General features: G+C 38.6%; 2 protein-coding genes across 6 annotated transcripts; both read right to left on the bottom strand.

Moving 5' to 3' along the window:
- Nucleotides 1-218: 218 nt before the first annotated feature.
- On the bottom strand, nt 219-3,427 carry LOC122303599. 5 transcript variants are annotated; one of them, XM_043115439.1, is made up of 5 exons: nt 2,917-3,413; nt 1,775-2,676; nt 1,192-1,245; nt 882-1,066; nt 219-546 (listed from the first exon to the last, which is right to left on the bottom strand). In XM_043115439.1, exons 2-5 carry the CDS (start codon nt 2,556-2,558, stop codon nt 457-459), a joined length of 1,113 nt encoding a protein of 370 aa, XP_042971373.1. In that variant the 5' UTR covers nt 2,559-2,676; nt 2,917-3,413; the 3' UTR covers nt 219-456. The 5 variants fall into 5 exon arrangements, with proteins under 5 accessions (XP_042971373.1, XP_042971372.1, XP_042971370.1 ...); XM_043115438.1 differs by having other exon boundaries at nt 1,775-2,617; XM_043115436.1 differs by having other exon boundaries at nt 1,775-2,673; nt 2,917-3,411.
- Nucleotides 3,428-12,801: 9,374 nt separating this feature from the next.
- On the bottom strand, nt 12,802-18,533 carry LOC122303598 (protein ALTERED PHOSPHATE STARVATION RESPONSE 1-like). The gene is made up of 6 exons (XM_043115435.1): nt 17,939-18,533; nt 16,564-17,795; nt 16,249-16,323; nt 15,698-15,912; nt 13,790-14,013; nt 12,802-13,652 (listed from the first exon to the last, which is right to left on the bottom strand). The coding sequence occupies exons 2-6, from the start codon at nt 17,594-17,596 to the stop codon at nt 13,001-13,003; spliced, it is 2,199 nt and encodes a 732-aa protein (XP_042971369.1). The 5' UTR covers nt 17,597-17,795; nt 17,939-18,533; the 3' UTR covers nt 12,802-13,000.
- Nucleotides 18,534-20,766: the final 2,233 nt, after the last annotated feature.

Raw genomic sequence — 20,766 nt, 5'->3', positions numbered from 1 at the left:
AAAGGTAATTGTGCTTTGATTTTGTTAACAACTTAATTGATCCAACAGTAAGTAGTATGTTAACATATCGACTTGTAAATAGCGTAAGTCTAATGTAGGCAATCTCCCAAATGGTAAGCTGGTGAATCCATCATTCAATTCCAGCAGTAGCTCAACCAAGCAACGATATTGAACCAGTTAAAAGGGTAGATAGTATTACCAAGAAACATGGTTCAAGGTAGATGAAAAGGAAAATTGTTATTCTCCCATGCAGGAAAACGTTCTTACATGCATGATATTAAATACAAAAAATACTATCCCATATGTTTAGTGGATATTTTACAGATTCTAAAAGAATGGTAAGAAGTAGGAATTCTGCAAACCGCCTAGGATCACACATGGGTACATGCTTCTGCATGCTGAAACGCACAAATTACTGAATAACCGTAACTAGACATTCTTACAATTGCCAGAACACTAATCTTTCTCAGAAGCCCTTCCATTAAGTATCTCTAGATCCGTTTTGCAGTTCTCTCTCAGATCTTTTAGTGCAACAAAGCTGGATTGCTGTCAAGAAAAGCAGAGCATATTTAACATATTTGAATTTGGACAAAAGACACAAACTTTCACGCCATGGATAAAGGATGATTTTGAGACTTAGCTCAATTAAAAGGATTTGTTGATGCTGGCAAAAAAACCTTGTGGCAAGCAATTTGATTCAGGGTTTCTTATGATAACCTGAGACCTCTAGATCTTTCACTTGCATTCTTTAGTCAGGAAATTAATAAGATAACTGATGTGTTAAACCAGAGTCATTCAAGTCTCCAGAATGGTAAGTGGAATATAAATGATTTCATGTAGAAATTTGAACCTAAGCCATCCAAAAAGTAAGTTGCACTCACAAGCTGGTTCCTTTCATGAATAAGGATATCCTCCATATGTAGAAAGAGTGACTTCCAGTGACCTGTGAGATCAGACTCTAATTTTGATAATTTGTTGCAGTTTCCTTGGCCATGAATTTCAGTCTCCTTCCCCCTGCAACTTTGTTGAACCAAGATGCTTGTTTCTTTCTGACTCTTCTTCAATACTAGGGAAAAGAATTAAACAACACCAATAAAGGAAACACTATCATAATGATGATAGAGAAGAAAAAAATCAAACAACCATAAGTTTGAGAGACAGCAGTCCATCAGCCTTGGTGGAAAAATTTACCAGCTATTCGACCCTTGATGTCCTGGTAATGGAGGTCCGACAAAATATAAGCAGCTGATTGTCAAATCACAAAATAGGCATCCCTTTTTAGTACGATTAGCATACAAAATTAATTGTAAAATTAAGCAATCAAGCAAGTTGCAAACACAACTTAACTAAGAGCACTCGCATTGGAGTATGCAAACACCAATGCAAACCAACTTTTACCTAAGTCCATTAAATCCAATACACTGGTTTATGCAAATGCATTTTTTTCCACAACAGGCTACAGTAGTTCTGCATGTTTGGAGAAAAACTATTCCCCATCCATACATTATTTTATCACTTATTTCTCTCTCATCACACTCACCATCCATATATTTGTTGATGTTCAATTTTAAGACAGCACAATTTGTGTATATTTGTAGACCTTATGTAGTGTATTTTAATTGCAAAATATATATAAAAAAATTAATTTTAGGAAAAGAAATTAATAATAATAATAAAATAATATTTTATTATTATTTTGGTTCAAAGATGCATAATACAATGTAGGAGTTTTTAATTGCAAGAAAAGGATGGGTTTCCCTTGTTAAGAGGTTACCTTTCAAGCAAAATGAGCAAGAGCAACCTTTGAGAATGTTGTCACCAGCATTTAAATTAGCACAATCATCACCCTTAAGTCCCGTGCATCTCTCCAATTCATGGAACTTAGAACTCTGTGATTTAGGCAATCTTGACCACTCAATAGATCTGTGGTTGCTTGAAGCCAATTTACCGACACCCAGATCATTCTCATCATTGTTGCAAACACGTGTGAATGATCCTTTGCATACGGTTTTGCATTGTATAACACCAGAACTGAGTCCTCCTTCCTCATCTTGACACTTCCCCCCAACACCACGATGATCGTTCTTACATGGTCCGGAGAATGTGGGCATTAAAACGCTAGATGCACTACTATCCCTCGATGCATCACCAACCTCCATGACACTCTGCAGTATACTGTCATCTTTAACAATAGGTACATTGCCATCAAACAGACTTGACGTCTCCTTACTGGCATTATGCAGGTTTGAGACACCAGATGCAATATTCTCCTGCGAAGAACCAAGTTCCCTGTGAGTGGGACGCGAATACTTTTCACTAACATCTCTTGCAAACTTCGTTTCACATTTCTCTTTGACTAAATCCTCAACTCCGAAACATACTTGCCTAGTAAACTGTGAATCTCCATCTTCACTATCCATCTTTTTACCGTACTCATCCCCAGATTTAAGTCCTGGATCACCCAGAACCAACGGAAACGCCCTTTTCCGATTAGTCACATCGGCTAGAACCGGACGGTTTTTACGAAACCCATCTGCAAAAGTATCTCCACTCATCATGAAACTCACTCGCAGGTAACAGATCGTAAGCTCTATCCACCAAAAACGCACTTCTCCAACTGACAAAAATTAAGAAATTCCAATACTTTTGGCCCAAAATTCATGAACCCAGAATCTACTAAACAACAAAAACAAGAACAGAAAAGCAGAATTATAATTTAATTCTTTGAAAAATTCCCCAAAACCCAGAAGCACAAAATTAATGTCCTAATCAGCCGTGGAGAAAGCCCCATAAAATCTAAATATTAGGGACAAAAGCATGGCTGAAATATGGAAATATTTAGTACCACAACTTACAAAAAATGCAAAACAACTAAGGGGTCGGAAGGTTGAAAAAAAAGGGCGGAAAGATACTGACCTCGAGGAGAGATTGGAGAAAGCTTTTGAATTGTTTGTATGGTACTTGAGGGGAAGCAAAACCTATACAGAATATGCGTTTTGCTCACATACTATATATCTGATTTCACTCGTGTATGAGGGTGCGATTATCATTATCACTAATGTTTTGCGGCGGGAGCCATTTTCGGACTCTTGGCCCGCGTTTGAAGTTTGAATGCGAATGAACGAGCCGCTGCAAATTAAATAGGGAAAACCTACTCTGCCGCTTCCTTATGCCCGCCGTAAGTGACCACCTGATGTGGCATGTTGCGTGTAGTCTCTAATGTGGCATGTGAAGACAAAAATAAAAAATAATTTCCTTCTTCCCGCTTCAATTTCTTCTTTTCTGGTTTTTAAACTATCGAAACCCATCTGAAAACTGAAACCCAGCTACCTGCATCCACCTGCCCCCACCCTCACGGGTGCCGACCACCATCATACTCGGCTCCATTCCTTCTTCCCGCATGATTTTCTTCTTTTTTGGTGCGTAAATAATCGAAACCCATTTGAAAGACTGAAACCCACCCATCTGCCACCTGCCCCCACCCTCATGGTGCCGACCACCACTATACTCGGCCCCATTCCTTCTTCCTACGCTGCTTAAACTGTCTTCCACTTTTGGTTATAGAACAGTGGTATTTGTGCTTATTATTGCTTTCTGTTGCAAATGAACTTCTTTTCTTGTTGTTAGTCATTGCTGAAAGTGATTTAGTAGCCATATTTTAATAGTACTTGTTCCTGGTTTGAAGTCAGGTTCTGTTACGAGGAAATGTTGGTATTTAGAAATCATATTGATGCGTGCTATTTTATTTTGAGACGAAGTTATAATGAAAACTTGAACTATGCTAGCTAAAATAGAGAGATCTTGAGTAGGTAGCTCAAAATGCTGAGTTGATTTGATCAAAATTATAATAGCTTGTGGGAATATTGCAGATGTATTATGTAACACTGTCTTAAATCTAATTTGAGTTTTATATTGTTAATTCTGGTCTACGACTTTGAGGTGATGGCTTGACTTCTTAAAGGCTAGCGCCTTCATGCTTGGAGTTGAAAGTTGGGGCTTCTTCGTGGATATTCTGCTCATTAGACTTTGTTTGTTTTCTAAGAATTTATGGCTGTGAGGCTGCTTTACTGTAGATCTTCATGGATATCTCTACAACCAATAAAAGTTCATGTAATAAAACATCTGTTGCTAATTGTTATGTGAAAGTAAACTAATACCTTGTTTGACTGTAAGTAGTGAGTGCCTGAGGTTGGTGTTTCTAAATTGAAATCCTTAGTCCAAAATTTAAATATTCGTTTATGTTGCTAAGAAGATGGAGAAATAGAAAATTACACTTCATCTTATAATATTAGGTGTAACCAATTCACTATATATGCCTTACAAATTCCACTTAAATTGGGCCTTCTTTGAAATAGATTTTTGAGTGAACTTGCAGATTTTTGAGTAAATGTAGCAGAATTTTAATAGATTTTGCAATACATATGTTGATGAATATCCAACTACCATATCATATTCGAAACCTTGTTAATAATGTATGTCTGTGTATAGATATAGAGCAAATATTTTGCTAAAAACTGATGCCCCAGTTTTTCTTTTTTTACCACTAGCCTGGTAAACTCATCCTATCTCAAAACTATCAACAATGAATTTTCATTCCAGATTAATGAAGTCTCAACAAATATAAAGAGTTTCCACAAAATACAAAGAGCTTTCACATACAAATAGACTATAAAAGTTGCTGCCTTTTATTACAACATTAACATTTTCCTTTGAACCAACGACAACTAGATATAAGTAACTCATAAAAGAAAAACCACGACAATAAAATTGTTAGAACATAGGCAGCCTTCTCAAGTTGCCTCGTGCACCTCTCGACATCTATTTCTAGTTGACAAATTAGGGTTTGGATATCCATTGATGCTTGGATATTTTCAACTTCAACTTTTAATTTATCAGTTGAGTGATGTAATCGTTTGATAGTCTTTTGGCAATGTGATGGTATTTCAGGATCATGCCAACAGAAGTATCCACAAGACTTCCCAAACTGTAAAAATCAATTCACACTTAAATTTTGGCAAACAAGACTATCGATAAGAATGAGATATGAGGGATATGTAGAGAAAATTTCACCATATAGTTTTGGCATCCAAAAAACTACCGCCCCTCATTTTCCTCTGTATGCGCAGTTCTTTGACAAGTTGTAATTCCATAGTAACAAATTGGGTACTCAACTATTGACTTTCTTGAGCTTGAGCTATTTCCACTATGTGACTTAGACATTGATGTTCATATAAAAAGAGAACAATAAAGATTAAACAGAATAAAACAAGTTAAAATAAAATAATTCAATAAAAGTTGATAAATACTTTTGGTAGGGTGTAAATTGCAAAGAGTATATAGAGTATATATATGAAAGACTTCCATTGAGTAATGTATGTGGGTCTTGGTCAGGTTTTAAGGGGGTCTTGGTTTTGAGCTCTTATCTTGCAAAAAATGAAAGTCTTGTCTCTATTTTCTATGCAACAAATAGAGAATATGAAATAACATGTTGAGAATAAAAGGTCAAACAATGAAAATCATTGACATTGCTGTTTGAGACCTAAGATTCTAATATATCATCAATCCAATCATTGTTCACAAATTTTCTTTTAACTATTCTCTTTAGTTGTATGACTTAGATGTCTCATATTTCAAGGCTACAAAGGAAAATAGATTCAACTGAGAAAAGATAATTATATCTTGAAATAAAATCTAGTTGAGAAAAATATGCATAATAAGACTAAACTAAATATGCAGTTGGATTAAATTTTTAATATCATTACAATCAGTCATGGTACCAAATTCTACAACTAGCAGAAACATTGGAAACATAATTTGAGGGTGTTTTGTGGCTGCCAGAGCCATTGACATGGTCATTGTACAAGCCCACTTCAATGGTGACTTTCTGAGAAGCTTTTTTCTCATTCACAAGTTCTCTATACATGGAACCACTTATATATATTCATAGATATATTTAGTATTCCCATTGCAAAACCTTAAGCATGTTTCCCAATATTTTAATATGACCATATTTGTAAGAATGAATGTGTTCTGTAAAACATGAGCACATACAAGAAACCTAGCAACTCAGAGTTGTTTTTTACAAACGGTCTGCATTGTGGAGGATTTGTGTCATATATGACTTTGTCTTGTAAGGTTCCCCCTAATCTGATTTTTAGGGGAGAAAAAAGCTGCAATACAATTAAACCAGAGTCTTGACTTGGGCTATATAGGAAATTTCCGAACAAGAATTTTTATGTGTTCTTGTGTTTCCGTGTTAAAAATATATGCAAAGCGATGACTTATGTTTGATGGCATTCATTAATATAACATTGTTAAGGTCCTACAAAAGAAAAAATACAGAAGTCAAATTAGAATAAGGAAAAAAAAATAACAAGAGCTTGCTTTTTACATCAGTGAGCATCAACTCGATAGAATGGGCAAAACTTATTCAACAAGAGGGATCTTTGCGATTGTGTTTCTAATGTATAAGAAACTACTTAGGAGTTCTGGTTTTTGGAAAAATCTTGGTCTTGTGAATATCCTCTAGTTCTTCTTTTTGGCCATCATTATCTGCTTATCTTGGTTTCGAAAGTGTGAAGATATACACAGTTGGCGATCATAAAAATTCTTTAAAAACTATTTGGTCAATAATTTCAATGGAGAAACAAATAAAAGTAGATGTCAAAGTCGCATGCTAAATTGAATGATATCAAAGATGGATTTAAACAAAAAAAAAAAGGCATATTAAGGATGATCGGCTTACTAGATTCAGCAGAGAAAAGAATGAATGTTTTTCTAACATTACCAATCTCTTATAGATGTTAACCAGTGAGTAGTAATGGCATCCATCGATGCAATTCAAGACCTAAAAAGGAAAAGCTTTGAGAGAGAGAGAGAGAGAGAGAGAACACCAAAAACCCTCACATCTACCTGTGGAGAGAAGAAATAACATATCAAATGGGAGAAGTTGGTGGAGGTTACTAGAAATAAAGAAACAATAATGAGGGAGCCAATGTTCTGCGATAGAAGGCACTGGAGGAGGGAGAAGCTTTGCTGCCGCGACGAAAGGCACTCGTGGAAGAGGGTAGTGTGCTACGGGATGGTTCCTATGTTCGGCGACGGAAGGACTCATGACAGTGTTCAGCGAAGGGATGGCCACAAGGATAGCGATGGACGGCGACGGGGGGCTACGAGAGGGTGAATTCGAATTTTTTGAATGTGTTTGAAGTTTTGATCGAGATTCCAGACCCTTTTTTATCGTTGTTTTTTTTAATAATTAAATATGTTACGCAGCATGTCACGTCAGGCGGTCATCTGCAGCAATAATAGGGAAGCGGCACAATAGCGCAACCCAATTAAATATTGGAACGCCAAGCTACTTCAAGGTCTCACCATGATCTAGCTATAGTTTTTTATCTTTGAGAAATGATATTAAGTGATTCACAATCCAGTTGAAACTTACACACTTCAAGCATATAGCATTACTCTTTTTTTAAGGATCTTCTTTTAGACCTTTTTTTTTTTTTTCTAGGACACTTTTATGTGATATCTATTTTCTTTTGGACCAGAATCCCACCATGGGCTTGCAAATAAAACTGAAGAACGTGGGACCCTAAAAGGTATGCATTAGATTTATAAAGAAATCCAGAAAAGTAAAGTTCATAAATTATATATCACTAGTTTCTAATTTTACTTTTACAAAATCTTTTCGTGAAACAAACATTTCTAACGTTAATTTCATCACTTGGCTAGACTAAATACTTTTGATGAGATTTTACTAATGTTTATGATATATTTCACTTTCAAGTGATCTCAACCACTAATCTAAGGAAATAGGGTGACTTGGTGTACTTGGTACACCACCGATGCCTAACTTAGATATCCAAGTGTATTGCTTGGCAATAAGGAGTCTAGATATGTTACCTCAGGCTGTTGGCATTGGTCCTTTACATAGGGGTGGAGTGCTACTGATAATGACAGTTTATTCTTTCCCCAAATCTCGGGGTCTCGATTGTTAGATTCTTCGGATATGATTGTAGAAGGAAATGGTTGACATATTGAGGATAAATATCTCGAATATATTATCGTTTCTTTATGGTAAATATCTTCCATTAGTATTAGTTACTATAAGAATCCTGTTGGGGGCAGTATGATCCCATGGTAACGAGTGTACGGTGTACCTGCAGGTTTTTAACCCGTTGAACCCATTACACGGGCCTCTTACTCTGTACCATTGGGCCCGTCCAATAGAGATTAAATGACTCTCCAGTTACCCCATAAATTCCTACCACATCGGCGTGGCGGGAATTTAAAGATTATGAATAGTTCTTGACTATTACGTCATTAATTCTGATTGATCATTCATGCTTTCGTGCCAGAGGGAGTTGCAATGGGCCTGCGTCTACACTTAGTCACATCAACATATCACGGGATTTGCATGCAACAATTGTGCTATCAGACTGCTCGTATTCTTCCTTAAGCATTTCAACCGTAGCCCCCTAGTTATAAGTAACCACATCTTCTTCCCCGTTACCTCTTTCACTCTCGCGTATTCATCTTCTTTATTGCATGTGCTTTTCGTCGGAATCCATTTTCTTTTCTCCAAAATTCTCTATTTGTCTCCATGGCTCAACAAAGTACTTCTCTCCCTTCTTCTTGTGGATCTCCTTCTCCAAAGTCCTCCTCTGCTCGTGACGTGCCCTATTATGAAGGCTACAACTGGTCATTAATCTTGACTAAGGCTGACCTTTGAAAGCTGAGGGATTTGTATGGAATCCCAGACTCCTTGATTCTTGAGGTTCCTCCTCAGGGGGCCATCAACATCGAGGGTTTCGTTGAGAAGGTGGGTGCCATAGTCTTGTTTCGTTTCTCATGGGGTTGTGGCTTCTTTTTTGTCATTCGATGCAAGTCATTCTCGATTATTTAAAGCTGGCACCTAACCAACTTCACTCTAATGCCTGGAGAATCCTCATGTGTTGTTGTGTTGTGTGGAGCATGTCTGGAACCCACCGAAGAGGTGTATCCCAACTTGATTGCCCGTGAGTTCTTAGCTACCCACACGGTCAGGGCGTTGCAAGGCAACATTTGCAGTATCGCTCCAGCCCTCGATATTGCCTTGCTCAATCTGAGGGCTGTCACTCGAATGCCCAGTAGGGAGGCCAAAAAGGCTAAATGATCAGTTTGCATCATTTGGGGGAAAAGTCCTCGACAACAAAACCATAATTGTTACCCTCTCTTAACGGAAGCAGGCCCATGCAGAGAGAGTCTACTCCTAGGTCGAGCACAACCAGGAGTCTTTTTGGATGAAGGTTCTACTGATAAGGGCCCACATTGATAGGTTCTTGGTGATGTCTGACTGATCTTGCATCAGTAGTTGCCGCTTCCTGATGTAGCCTGACGCTACCCAAGACAAGAAGAGGCCCACTGCAACCCTACTGGAGAAAGGGAAACAGTCTCGTCGTGAGGCCGAAGGGGCAACTAAGTCTCTGCCTCACAAGTCTCTTATCCAAGACGGTTCCTTAGACTCTGATGGTCTGGGCGATTTGATAAGGCAGGTCCTCTCCAATCTAGCCACTGCCCTCGACTCCGAGTTCGCTTCATGAGGACTCAACTCCACTCATTCCCCTAACTTCACTCTATCATCAACCTCGCCAGTCAACTTGGAGTTGTTCGATGAAGAGGATGCGGACATTGACTTCGCTTTTACTTATCGCTTCTTGGATTATACTGCTATCCACCGTGACAGAAATTCTACTACAGGAGTCGATACCAAAGTCCCTATTGGTAACCCTTAAGTGGAACTTGGCACTCAACAAGAGGCAGGGGAAGGGGGGCCTACTCTGGGCTCCCTTCCCTCAACCATTTTTAGTGGCAAAACCCAATGGTTCTCCACAACTAGGAATTGAGCAGGGAAAGGGTTTAGATTCCCCCCTCGCCCTTTACTACCTTTTTGGGGGATGAGAAGGGACCTTCTTCACCCCCTATTAATGAGGGGGTCTCGTCCTTCCCTGTTTGGGTGGGTGGCAATGTGGTGGATTCCCATCGTGCTAAGGGGCAGCGTATGGTGCAGTCGCCTCTTATCGACTCCACTACAGTAGGTTAATCTTATCCTACTGTCAAGGCAAGGGTAGGGGCCCTCGAGGGCAATCCCAGCCCTTACATCCTAGGGTCATTTTGTAGCCCGAGGCCTCTTCTTAAGGCGAGAAGGACGCTAGTCCATATTGGGCCCCAAACATGGCAGGGTCCACTAAGAGAGACGACTACATTCGTGCCTTGGCATCCTAGGTAAAAGACTTCCTTTCCTCGGTTAAATCATTTGTCAAGCTTGGCCCTTGTTTTTCTTTTTGTGCTTGGATCCCTACGTGTATGTTGCTTTGGCAAGGCGTGGACCAATTGGCGACCTAGATCGTTGATGAATAGTTTAACCTGGAAGATGAAGTCAAGGCTAGGCTCATGCTCGCCTTCTTGGCTAGGAAGGAGGTCGTGCGCTTGGAGATTAAGAAGGCTGAATTGGGTGTAGTCCTAGACCAAACCGAGCGATACATCTGATCGCTAGAAATTGACATGGCTGGTCTACATGAAGATGTAGCCGTCTTTGGCAAAGAGCTTGATCTGGCAAGGAGGTAAGCTACTCATACTCATTTCGAGCTAAGGGTGCTCCAGGACGAGTGGGATTCGAAGTGGGAACAACTGTCCTGCCTCGAGAGGGAGTTGGAGGAGGTGTGGAAGCCTTGTAGTAAGCTATAGCCAAGGTTGCTGCGAATGCTGTTGAGGTGCGTCAATGCCTGACGCTCGACCTAGATCAAAAGAGGGGAGAGTTGGGGGAGTTGTCCAACTGGCATGCGGCGATGAAGAGAGATCGCGACAAGATGGACAAGAGGTAGAGAAAACTAATGGACTCCATGCTTCGAATCAATATGAGGGCAAAAACTCATGATAATCATATCAAAGAGTTCAAGCTGGCCACTTTTGGTGAGGAGGTAGGTTGCCTTTCCCGTCAACTCTTAGCAGCCAAGTTGGTGCGCAACAGGGCATTTGGCTCTGGTTATAGCATCAACTTGGAAAGGTTGAGGGTCTTCTTACTAAAGAACCCTTAGACCGACTTGAGGACGCTGAACCTCGAGCCTTTCAAGCCTAATTAAGTCTCTTGCCTATATGTCGACTCTCTTGGGCGGGACACAATGCCTAATGCGTTCCCGACCCTTACCCTTCCAGCACATTCAGCTCCTCCCACTTGACCTAGGTGCTTTTCCTTTTGATTGTGATAATTTTTGTTTGTAGTTTTTTTTCCCTTAGTTGTGCTAGCCACCTTTGAATAGGACTGATGCTTTGAGTGAATGGACACTTTTTCTCATGTTAATTAATTGCAACAATTTCCTCTTGTCTTTTTGTTTTGTATAATCTGTGTTTCAGCCACTTGACATTTTTAACATGTTTCTAGATGCTGTTACGACAAGGGTCGGATAGTCTAAGGACTTGCACATCCTATTATCCATCCACGACTAGTCTAAGGACTAGACATTAGTGGTTGAGGATCGCGCAGTCTGAGGACTTGCGCACATTATTGTTTGTTCCACAGTGAATCTAAGGACTCGACATTAGTGGGTGAGACCTATTATCCATCCACAGCAAGTCTAAGGAGTTAATTCATGGTCAAGGGTCCTGCAGTCTGAGGGCTTGCACACCCTATTATCCATCCACAACGAGTTTGAGGACTTGACATTAGTGGTTGAGGGTCGTGCAATTTAAGAGCCTGCACACCCTATTATTTATACACGAGTCTGAAGACTTGACATTAGTGATTGAGGGTCATGCAATCTGAGGACTCGTGCATCCTATTGTTCATCCATAACGAGTATGAGGACTCGATATTGGTGGGCGAGGGTTGCAGTATGAGGACTTGCACACCCTATTGTTCATCCACAATGAGTTTGAGGACTTCACATTAGTGGGCAAGGGTCGCGTAGTTCTAAGGACATTGCAAATCTCATAGATGATGCCACTATTTCAGACATGTTTCATAACCAACTGATCTCAAATGCTAACCTGCAACTAGGAAAAAGGGTGGACTAATGTGCCTGGACACATCTTATGCTTAAATTAGACATATAGGTGTATTGCTTGGCAATAAGGGATTTGGATATGTTAACTTGGGCTGATAGCAATGGTCCTTTTACATAGGGATGGAGTGCTGCTGATAAGGACAATTTATTCTTTCTCCGGGGGGAGGTTTGGGGGTAGAGATGAGAATTTTGAGTTGAGATAAAAGTTTAAAATATTAATTTTTAGTGTTATTATTGTTTTGAGATTTGAAGAAGTTATATTGAAATTTGAAAAAGTTGAATTGTTTATTATATTTTATGTGAAAATTTGAAAAAATTATAATGATAAGACGAAAATTTTGAGTTTGAGTTGAGATTTTTAAATTATCAAGTTTGCTTAAATCTTAGGATTTTAATCGCCAGATTCTCGAAATATGATTGTAAAAGACAATAGTTGACATATCGAAGATAAATATCTCCAATATTTCGCCATTTCCTTAGGGGTAATTATCTTCTATCAGTATTAGTTACCATAATAATCCTGTTGAGGGCGGGGTGATCCCATGATAACGAATATACAATGTACTTGCAGGTTTCTAACCCGCCAGGCCCATCCTCTTACTATGTACCATTGGGCCTGTCCAATAGAGATTAAAGTGACTCTCCAACTCAAATATGGCTAACGTAATGATTGGATTCTATAAAATCTCATAAACATATTTATTATTCGCACACACACCAGCCAGTCAAAATATTGAAGCAATACGCATGTAACTTCCAAGAAGCAAATTTTATTCTACAACCCGGTGGAATAAACTCCGTGGAAGCAACAGATCTGAACCCTGTAAATTTGGGTTCGAGCTTCTCAAAATCTAGCCAAACTAGCATTCTCACACCACTGCCCCCAAAGTATCTGTTCCCAATTGCATTTTGCAACTTCATGAAATTTACAAGTAACTCTGATAATCACATAAACTTTATGTTCTGGTCGGTCCACATTTCAAGTAATTAATTCGGGCTTCTTCATTTTGCTGTCTGATACCTTCATACATTTTCAATGAAGCCTCCGAAAATTTTTTCAGCCGATCAAGTATCTTTGTCAAACTTGTTTGTATGCAGAACAAGTTGGAAGAAGCATCATCGTCCTCATTCTCTTTACTTTCTGCTTCTCCATTTTCTGGATCAGCTGGCTTCTGTTTCTTCTGCAGTTGTTCAGCATGTGCGGTGATCAACTGGCACACATCCAATGAAAATGATTTGATGGCATTACTAAGTTCATCAGATGGCAAATCTTTAAGCCCAGCCGACCAATCCCGGCATAGAACAAATATGGGTGGGAACAGAACTCGACGAGGGGATAATGGCCTTCTGCTCTTGGAAGGTTCTCGTGGTTGTAGGATGCAGTTTTGCAGCCAACCATATATAGCTTCCACATAAGATGTGAGACTGTTGATCCAATTAGCAAAACTTAAGCCAAAGCATTCAGTCTCATATTGGAGTTGAGATATCATCTGCCCTTGGGTAGTTCCTTGGGGAGTTCTTGCTGAAGTCCTTGAATGGTATGCCAATGAGATGGTAATGTACTGTGCATGATGGCATTCAAGCATGGCTTTCCACATTCTAGTCAATCTACATAGGCTCAAAGGTAATATATAATTAATCCAGATTCAGATCCTGACAGTTTAAGAACATCAAAACAATGGCACAAGGTTCAATATACAATTTCTAGGAAATAAATGAAAGGTAGGGGAAAAAAGAGTATTTACCCCCGGATCAACTCTACCAGTTGGGGTTGTAACTCTTCAGCACTGATTTTCTCAATTTGCTTAGATATTAAATCAACAGAATGAATTGCCACTCTCATTTGTGAGTGAAGATCCTTTACAACTGTCCGGGTTTTGTCAATCACTGAAGTGCTACAATCCTTTGCAAATTGCTGCCTAAGCTGGTTACACCGACGCTCGTACTCCTTCCTGATAGATTCACTGGCCTACCAAGAATCAAAAGGTGAAAATTACAGTGAACAAGGAGTTGCAACTTTATATGCCGGCCAAGTTTAAAGGGGGTCAGTATGATTTGCATTGATCAAAATATACAGGAGAATCAATACAAGACACAAAGATTTGCAAAAATTTGACAGCAAGGTCTACAGTATCAGAAAATGCAGGGAGTACATAAACCTACATCACAACTAGAACCAAAACACAGGTTTATGAATACAACCCACTCCATTTAGACAGCTAAGAGAAAGACCAGGTAAGAGCATATCATTTCCAGTCAATGTTTCAATACAGCTAGAAGAATGCCACCCAAAAAAACACTTCCAAAAAGGATCCATGCCTAACTAACCCAAACAGAAGCACCAAACCACATTCTCGGCAAAATGCAGCAGCCACTATGGAAGGAGAAGGACAAAAGGTACAAAAAGAAGTACCAAGCCAAGAATCCCAGCATAAAAAGTTAAAAAAAGAAAAAGAAAAAAGAAAACAAAAACAAAAAACATATACGCTCATCTGCATCTGTTGATACATTGACCTTGCAGCCAGCTCACAACAGAGTCCAGACACATTAGAAAAGAATGCTTTCAGAAAGACCCCAAATCAAGAAGTCAGATAGCCATCCAGCTGCAGAGTTAGATAGCGATGGTTTCTTGGTATCTCTAAACTCCAGCTGATGAGTACTCTTCAAGTAGATACACTCTCAAATATATAAACATTAAAAGATGGGGAAGAAAGTGCTGTTAATTTGATTCTGGAAGTGTAAACTTTGTAATGGTCAGGTCAAAAAAATCCCCCCATTGCCCATTCCATTCCCTAGAACAAGAGGCCAATCAATAGGCAGAATTTTTAAAAGGGTTTTATACATATAACCCACTCAATCGACCACCCAATGTTCAATCATCCTCCCCTCCAATTTATCAATTTTGGCAATCATCCTCTCAAGCTACCAATAAACCACCATGCTCTCCCCTTTGCACTTGAAAAGACATAAATTAACCTTAAAAACTCAAAATACAAACATCCCAATTAAATCAAAGAAAAAAAAAAAGAACCAAAAACAAGTACCTTTACTTCTTTTGTCCATGCGAAAAAGGCGGCACCATGAATCATGAAAGAACAATCATATATTTGAAATATTATTCCATGAAGCATCTTTTAAATATAACAGGTTATCAGACTTGTATTTACAGCACATAAAACATAACTTACAAGAATTAGGATGCCATAATACACTAGAATTTGTACACGTTTCATAAAGCAAATACTAGATATACACCAAAACAAGATACCATATTGCAGTTAAAATCTGAAATCAACATAAAACCAGCTTTTAAAAGGACTAGTAAGATGCTATCTTTGATAGAGTTACCAGACACGATTCATATTAAGAGCATATTTATGTCCTGATTCATGAAGTTGTGATCAGTTTAGTATTGTGAATGCTCCATGATATAGAACACCAGATCCCATATAATGAGTTGAGATGAGATAAGAGTTGAAAAGGTTGAATTAATTATTATTTTTGTTTTGAGATTTGAAAAAGTTGAATTATTTATTATATTTTGTTTGAAAGTTTGGGAAAGTTGTAATGATTAAATGAGATGAGTTGAGATCAACTCATTATCCATACAATGCTTAAGAGATCAAGAAGATGTTTTAGCTCCAACTACATACCTTTACTTCATCATAAATTTTTGTCTCCCATGCATACAGTCGGTCTAGGGTAGATGAATGTCTTCCTGCAATCATGCAGAACTCTTCACCAAAATCACTTATGCTGTCATCGGTATCTTCTTTCGATGCTGTTCCAAGAGGATTCCTAGACGAGGATGACCTTGAAGATGTTGTCCGCTTCCATGTAATAACCTTAGTTACATTTTGTGAAGGTTCTACAGAAACACAGAAAACCAATATTAAGGCAAGGGTGTGCAGGAAATGTTGCAAGTGTCCCGTGACAAAAGTTGTACTTCATTAAGCCTAAGAGTTGAAAGGCGTTCTCTCAGGTGGCTGTACATTATGTAGATGATAGCCTTATTAATTGAAACTTGTGAATTCCTAAGCAAAGCAAAAATCTATTGAAACATAATATTAACTAAAGCAGTCTCTCGTTGTTTTGTTCTATTAGATACAGCTTGCTACATCTTTTAAATATGGCTACTATACCCAGATTTTTCCAAGATTCAATGTAACCGATTGTTGGTGCTACGTGAAAAGATAGAAATTACCATGGGTAACAAATGCAGGTTTGCAATGGCAGCAAACAAGCTGGAAAGCCCCCAAAGCCAAGGCAGATGATTTCCCTACAAGAATTGAGTTATTATTAGAAGCTAGCAGAAAAAATTCAATAACAAATAACTTACAAATAAAGTCAACAAAAAGTAAATATTTGAGTTTAAGCCAGCATAAGTATAAAGGGAATTTGCATTAAATGATAAATAAGTAGAAAACAATTCAATAGATCGAGTGATAAACACAATTCTCTAATAAAATGACTACCTTTCACTTAATTAAAAAAATAAAACAAAAACCCAAATGACTACCTTTCATCTCAGAATATCCAACCCCGATTTTGTTTGCCTCTAGCATCCTGGATACCTCCTTACCGGATTCAGAAGCTCGGAAGAAACGATGCTCTATATCCTTTATGCTCAAAAGAAAATCTTTAGCTCTGTGAGTAATGAACTCTGAAGCGTCCTCTCTTTCTGCACATACTTCTTTATCCGCCATTGTTTTCTCCCTCTTTGAACTGGACTTTTCTAGAGCAGAAGAATCAGGCAACCTATTAACATTATTAGGTCCCGATCCTAGCCGATTCACTTTACCATCAATCGTTTGTTGAGAACCTTCAACTCCTCTTGAAGTAATTAAATGAGCATTACGCTCAACTGATGCACAATTTGTATTATATCGAGTAGCTATATTACCAGGAATTTCACCAACATTTTGCTCTGATTTGGGCCTAAACGATCCTTCGTGAAGTTCATCAGTCCCACCTAAATCAACTGTGCTTTTGAACTGTCTCCATCCACTCATATCATCTAACTCCACATCCAACCCACTGTGGCCCACAAACCTGAAGCTCTCGCTATCATCAATGGGGGGGTCAAAGAAATCCCAAGAACCTGACTCCAGAGGAGGTGGAGGGGGTGGTGGCATTGGAAATGCCATTGATTCCTCATCCACATAACTATCACCACCATTCGGATTGACCACAAAAGTCAGAGCAGCACTACCCCTTGACCTCATATAACTTAAAGCCGCCACAGGTGGCGAAATTGGGCTCTCATTGTGCAATGATGAGTCCGAGACTTCTGCAACATGTGATGGAGAAGGAGATGGGTAAGACGAATGCGATGGGGTCTTATCCGAGGTCAGTAATGATGGTTCTATCAAGACCTCTGCCTCAGCGTACTGCCGAAGAGCAATGCCGATTTTTCTGAGGGACTGGAGGTAAGATAGATGAGCAGCTGCAAGGGAGTACCTTGAATCAATGGCCTGCTTGATGAGTCTCCTCCGTTCTGTACAAAGACGGAGAGCTTCATTTTTCTTAGTTTTGAAGTTCGTACAACCCATTTTCACCACAATTTTGAGGCGAGGTCAAAAAAATATATCCAATTTTTCAGAGTCCAAACACAGCCTCCCAAAGAAGAGCAAAAACACACATCAATAAAATCAGAGCGAGACTAAGATTCAACTTTTCGGTGAAATTTTGACAAACCCCATTTCCAGAGCCTTCACAGTGAATCACTCATAAATCCCACTTGAACCAGACCTAGTACAAAACTAAGAATTCAGACACCCATAAAATTTTCCGGGTAAACAAACACTTGAAAAAAAAAAAAATCCACTTAAACGCATAAGCAGCAAACTTTCCGGTGAGATTGTACAACAAACTCATTAAACAAAGTAACAAACCTTACTTTGTAAGCCTCCAAAGTGAAATATCAAAAACACCAAAAACTCACTTCAACAGGACTTAATGCGAAATCACAGAGTCCTTAAAGCATGGCTCAGAGAAAAGGGAAAGACCCAGATGATACAAATGAGAGGAAATCGTAGGACCTCCTTTCACGCTCTGCTCAGAGACCGAAACAGAGGACTGGCTGTTTTCATGAAAGACAGTGAAGCAGAGCACGCAAGAGATGTGGTAGGGGAGAGGATAATAAAATCGAAGCCATCATCCGAAACTCGAACAGACTGAAAGGGATTAATTGAAGAACATGAGCGTATCCGCTTCCATTTGGCGGTAATGGTACCGGGATTTTGCAAAGAAGGGTAAGATGATAAAAGATGTATTAATACACAAGGAAAACCAGACGTGAAAAGCAGTGGGAGAGATGAAGGAATCTGCAACAGCTACAGTTAGACTGCACGGAAGGAGCCTCGATATGTGTGTCTAAATGGGAACAATTATTTCATTGCAGTTCATTTATAACCAAAAATTAATGAAATTGCAAAGTTGAAAGAAAGAGGAACTGCTCGAGTTTTTTTTCTCTTTCTTAAAACAATTTTTTATCGTTTTTCTTTTTGTCTAAATACCGACTCTTGGTGGTGGGTTACAGAGCAGCGAGGGAGGTTGTAAGAGCATTAAGAACCAAAGAGAAAATACGTCGCTTTATACAGAAAGCACACAGTGACAGAGTGAGAGTTGACGGGCAAAAATGAGTGTTGTTATTGGAAAGGGAGTGTTTGGCAGACATGTTTGCCCGCGTGTTTTCCCAAGGGAGTCTGTAACGGCTCCTTAAAACCCGCTTCGTTTCTGGAGGGGGAATGAGTTCTTCTTCTCTTTCCGCATCCAAAAGAACGCAAAGTACAAAGTACCATCAAATTCCTTTTTATAACGTCAATTTGCATTGGTATTGGTAGAGTGGCAGTGAAACGCCACCAATGAGATCAGCCTACAATTCTATCCTTCTCTAGAAAGTTATATAAAAAATCCGGATTTCAATTCCATTCTAATTTCTACTCATACGGATATGAATCCTCTGAAGTATTGAGTATTTTGCTGATGTATTTATTATAAAGTTTTGATGAGCTTTGATTAGATATTCAAATATGATGCATGTTAATCAGATCTTAATGCAGCAGTATGGGAGAGAAACTATAAATTATATAAATACTGAAAAATGGGACATTTAAAGGGGACACAAAAGGGCATAGAATCTAGGTGAACAGAACACCAGTATGTTGACATGTATTGTTTATTAAGGAGAGAGAGCTGGACCATCTGGATTTAATTTAGCAGTGGAAGTTTTATCAACAATTTAACAAACATGTCGAGCTCTGGAATGGAAAAAGAAATAAAGAAATGAGATCTGAGCTGCCCATTAAATACTTTTGCTAGTCATTCCAGTCCTTATCCATAAAAAAATAAAGAAAATGGGGGAAAAGCACACTAATCGTATCCTCGAAATATCAAGGATACCAAAGTGGTCTTTCTTCTATCTTTGGCAGCGTTAAGACTAGGGAAGAGGAATCATTATAGTAGCTTTGCCAACCAACCTTTCGTTTTCCTTGTGTTTTTTGGGGTCACAAACCTTTACTTTCATCCCTCCAATGGTTTTTCAAGCTTTACATCGTGCCTTGTTTCTCCGTTTTTTTTTTTTTTTTCCCTTCTTCTTCTTACTTTTTACGATGTGTTCTGGTAAATAGAAATATTGGCATACGTTATTCTATTGCTTGATCAAAGGCTACGAGGATTTCATGATAGTATTGGTATTGAAAAACTTGTAAAAGTTGGACGACATGCAATCAGAAAAAGCAGGGGTGACAACCACATGCACATGATAGGACAAATGTTTAATACAACCGAGGATTAAAAAGAAACAATCACGTACCTTCGGCTTTAGAAATTAAGCTAAAATCTCTCTCTCTCTCTCTCTCTCTCTCTCTCTCTCTCTTCTACTATATTTGTAGTTTCACGAAGTTTAAAGCTTGAAATCTTTTTATTTCTAGATTTCAAAAATTGTAATAGAAATCCTGCATTCAGCTACTATAATACCGATAAATTGCCTTCGAAAAAGAAATATAAATATATAAATAAACAGGGGAGTAAATTGCACAAATTCAGAAAGTGAAGAGGCTCTTTTGATTAATATATTGTCTTGACACCTTCAAAAACCATGCAAGTCAAAGTCTGGGACCCAGAACCTGTGCTGTACTCAGCCAGGCTCTTGTTTTTTTCTGGTCGAGCTTGCGCTAGCTTCCGAACCCATTACTATTTGGCATAATGCACATAATATTCTTGAATATATTTTAGTTTTGGAGCATATTTCTTTTTCTAGTTATGAATCTCTCTTTGGTACAAAAACAATTTGGCTTACGGTATCCATTAACGTTAACACGTTTTATTATTTGTACTGCATCTGACTTAAAAATTAAAATTTTGCCGTACTTTCTAATCCAAGATGATAATTTCAAGTTGATGATTCCATTGAAAATGCATCACTATGACAGTAATCTGCTCAATGTGTTGCCTTAGGTCATGCGCAAGAATTGGAAGTTTGAAGCAAACTCAATATCAAGTTGTTCCTTTTTGTTATTCCTACAACTTGATAATTAGAATCTATGTTTTGGGTCAGAATCTCATTAACTAGGATGATACATTGAAAATGCATCGCCACAAAAATATTGCACTTGCAGGGCTAGCTAGTAGTGATTCACTGGGATAATAATGAGTCAAGATTCTTTCTTTCAGCCTTCAGACATGGACAAAAAGAGAAAAGGACGTCAGAATCACGTAT

Source organism: Carya illinoinensis, chromosome 3 (assembly GCF_018687715.1).
Source record: "Carya illinoinensis cultivar Pawnee chromosome 3, C.illinoinensisPawnee_v1, whole genome shotgun sequence".
Taxonomy (NCBI): domain Eukaryota; kingdom Viridiplantae; phylum Streptophyta; class Magnoliopsida; order Fagales; family Juglandaceae; genus Carya; species Carya illinoinensis.
This window is presented reverse-complemented; position numbering and strand designations above follow the sequence as displayed.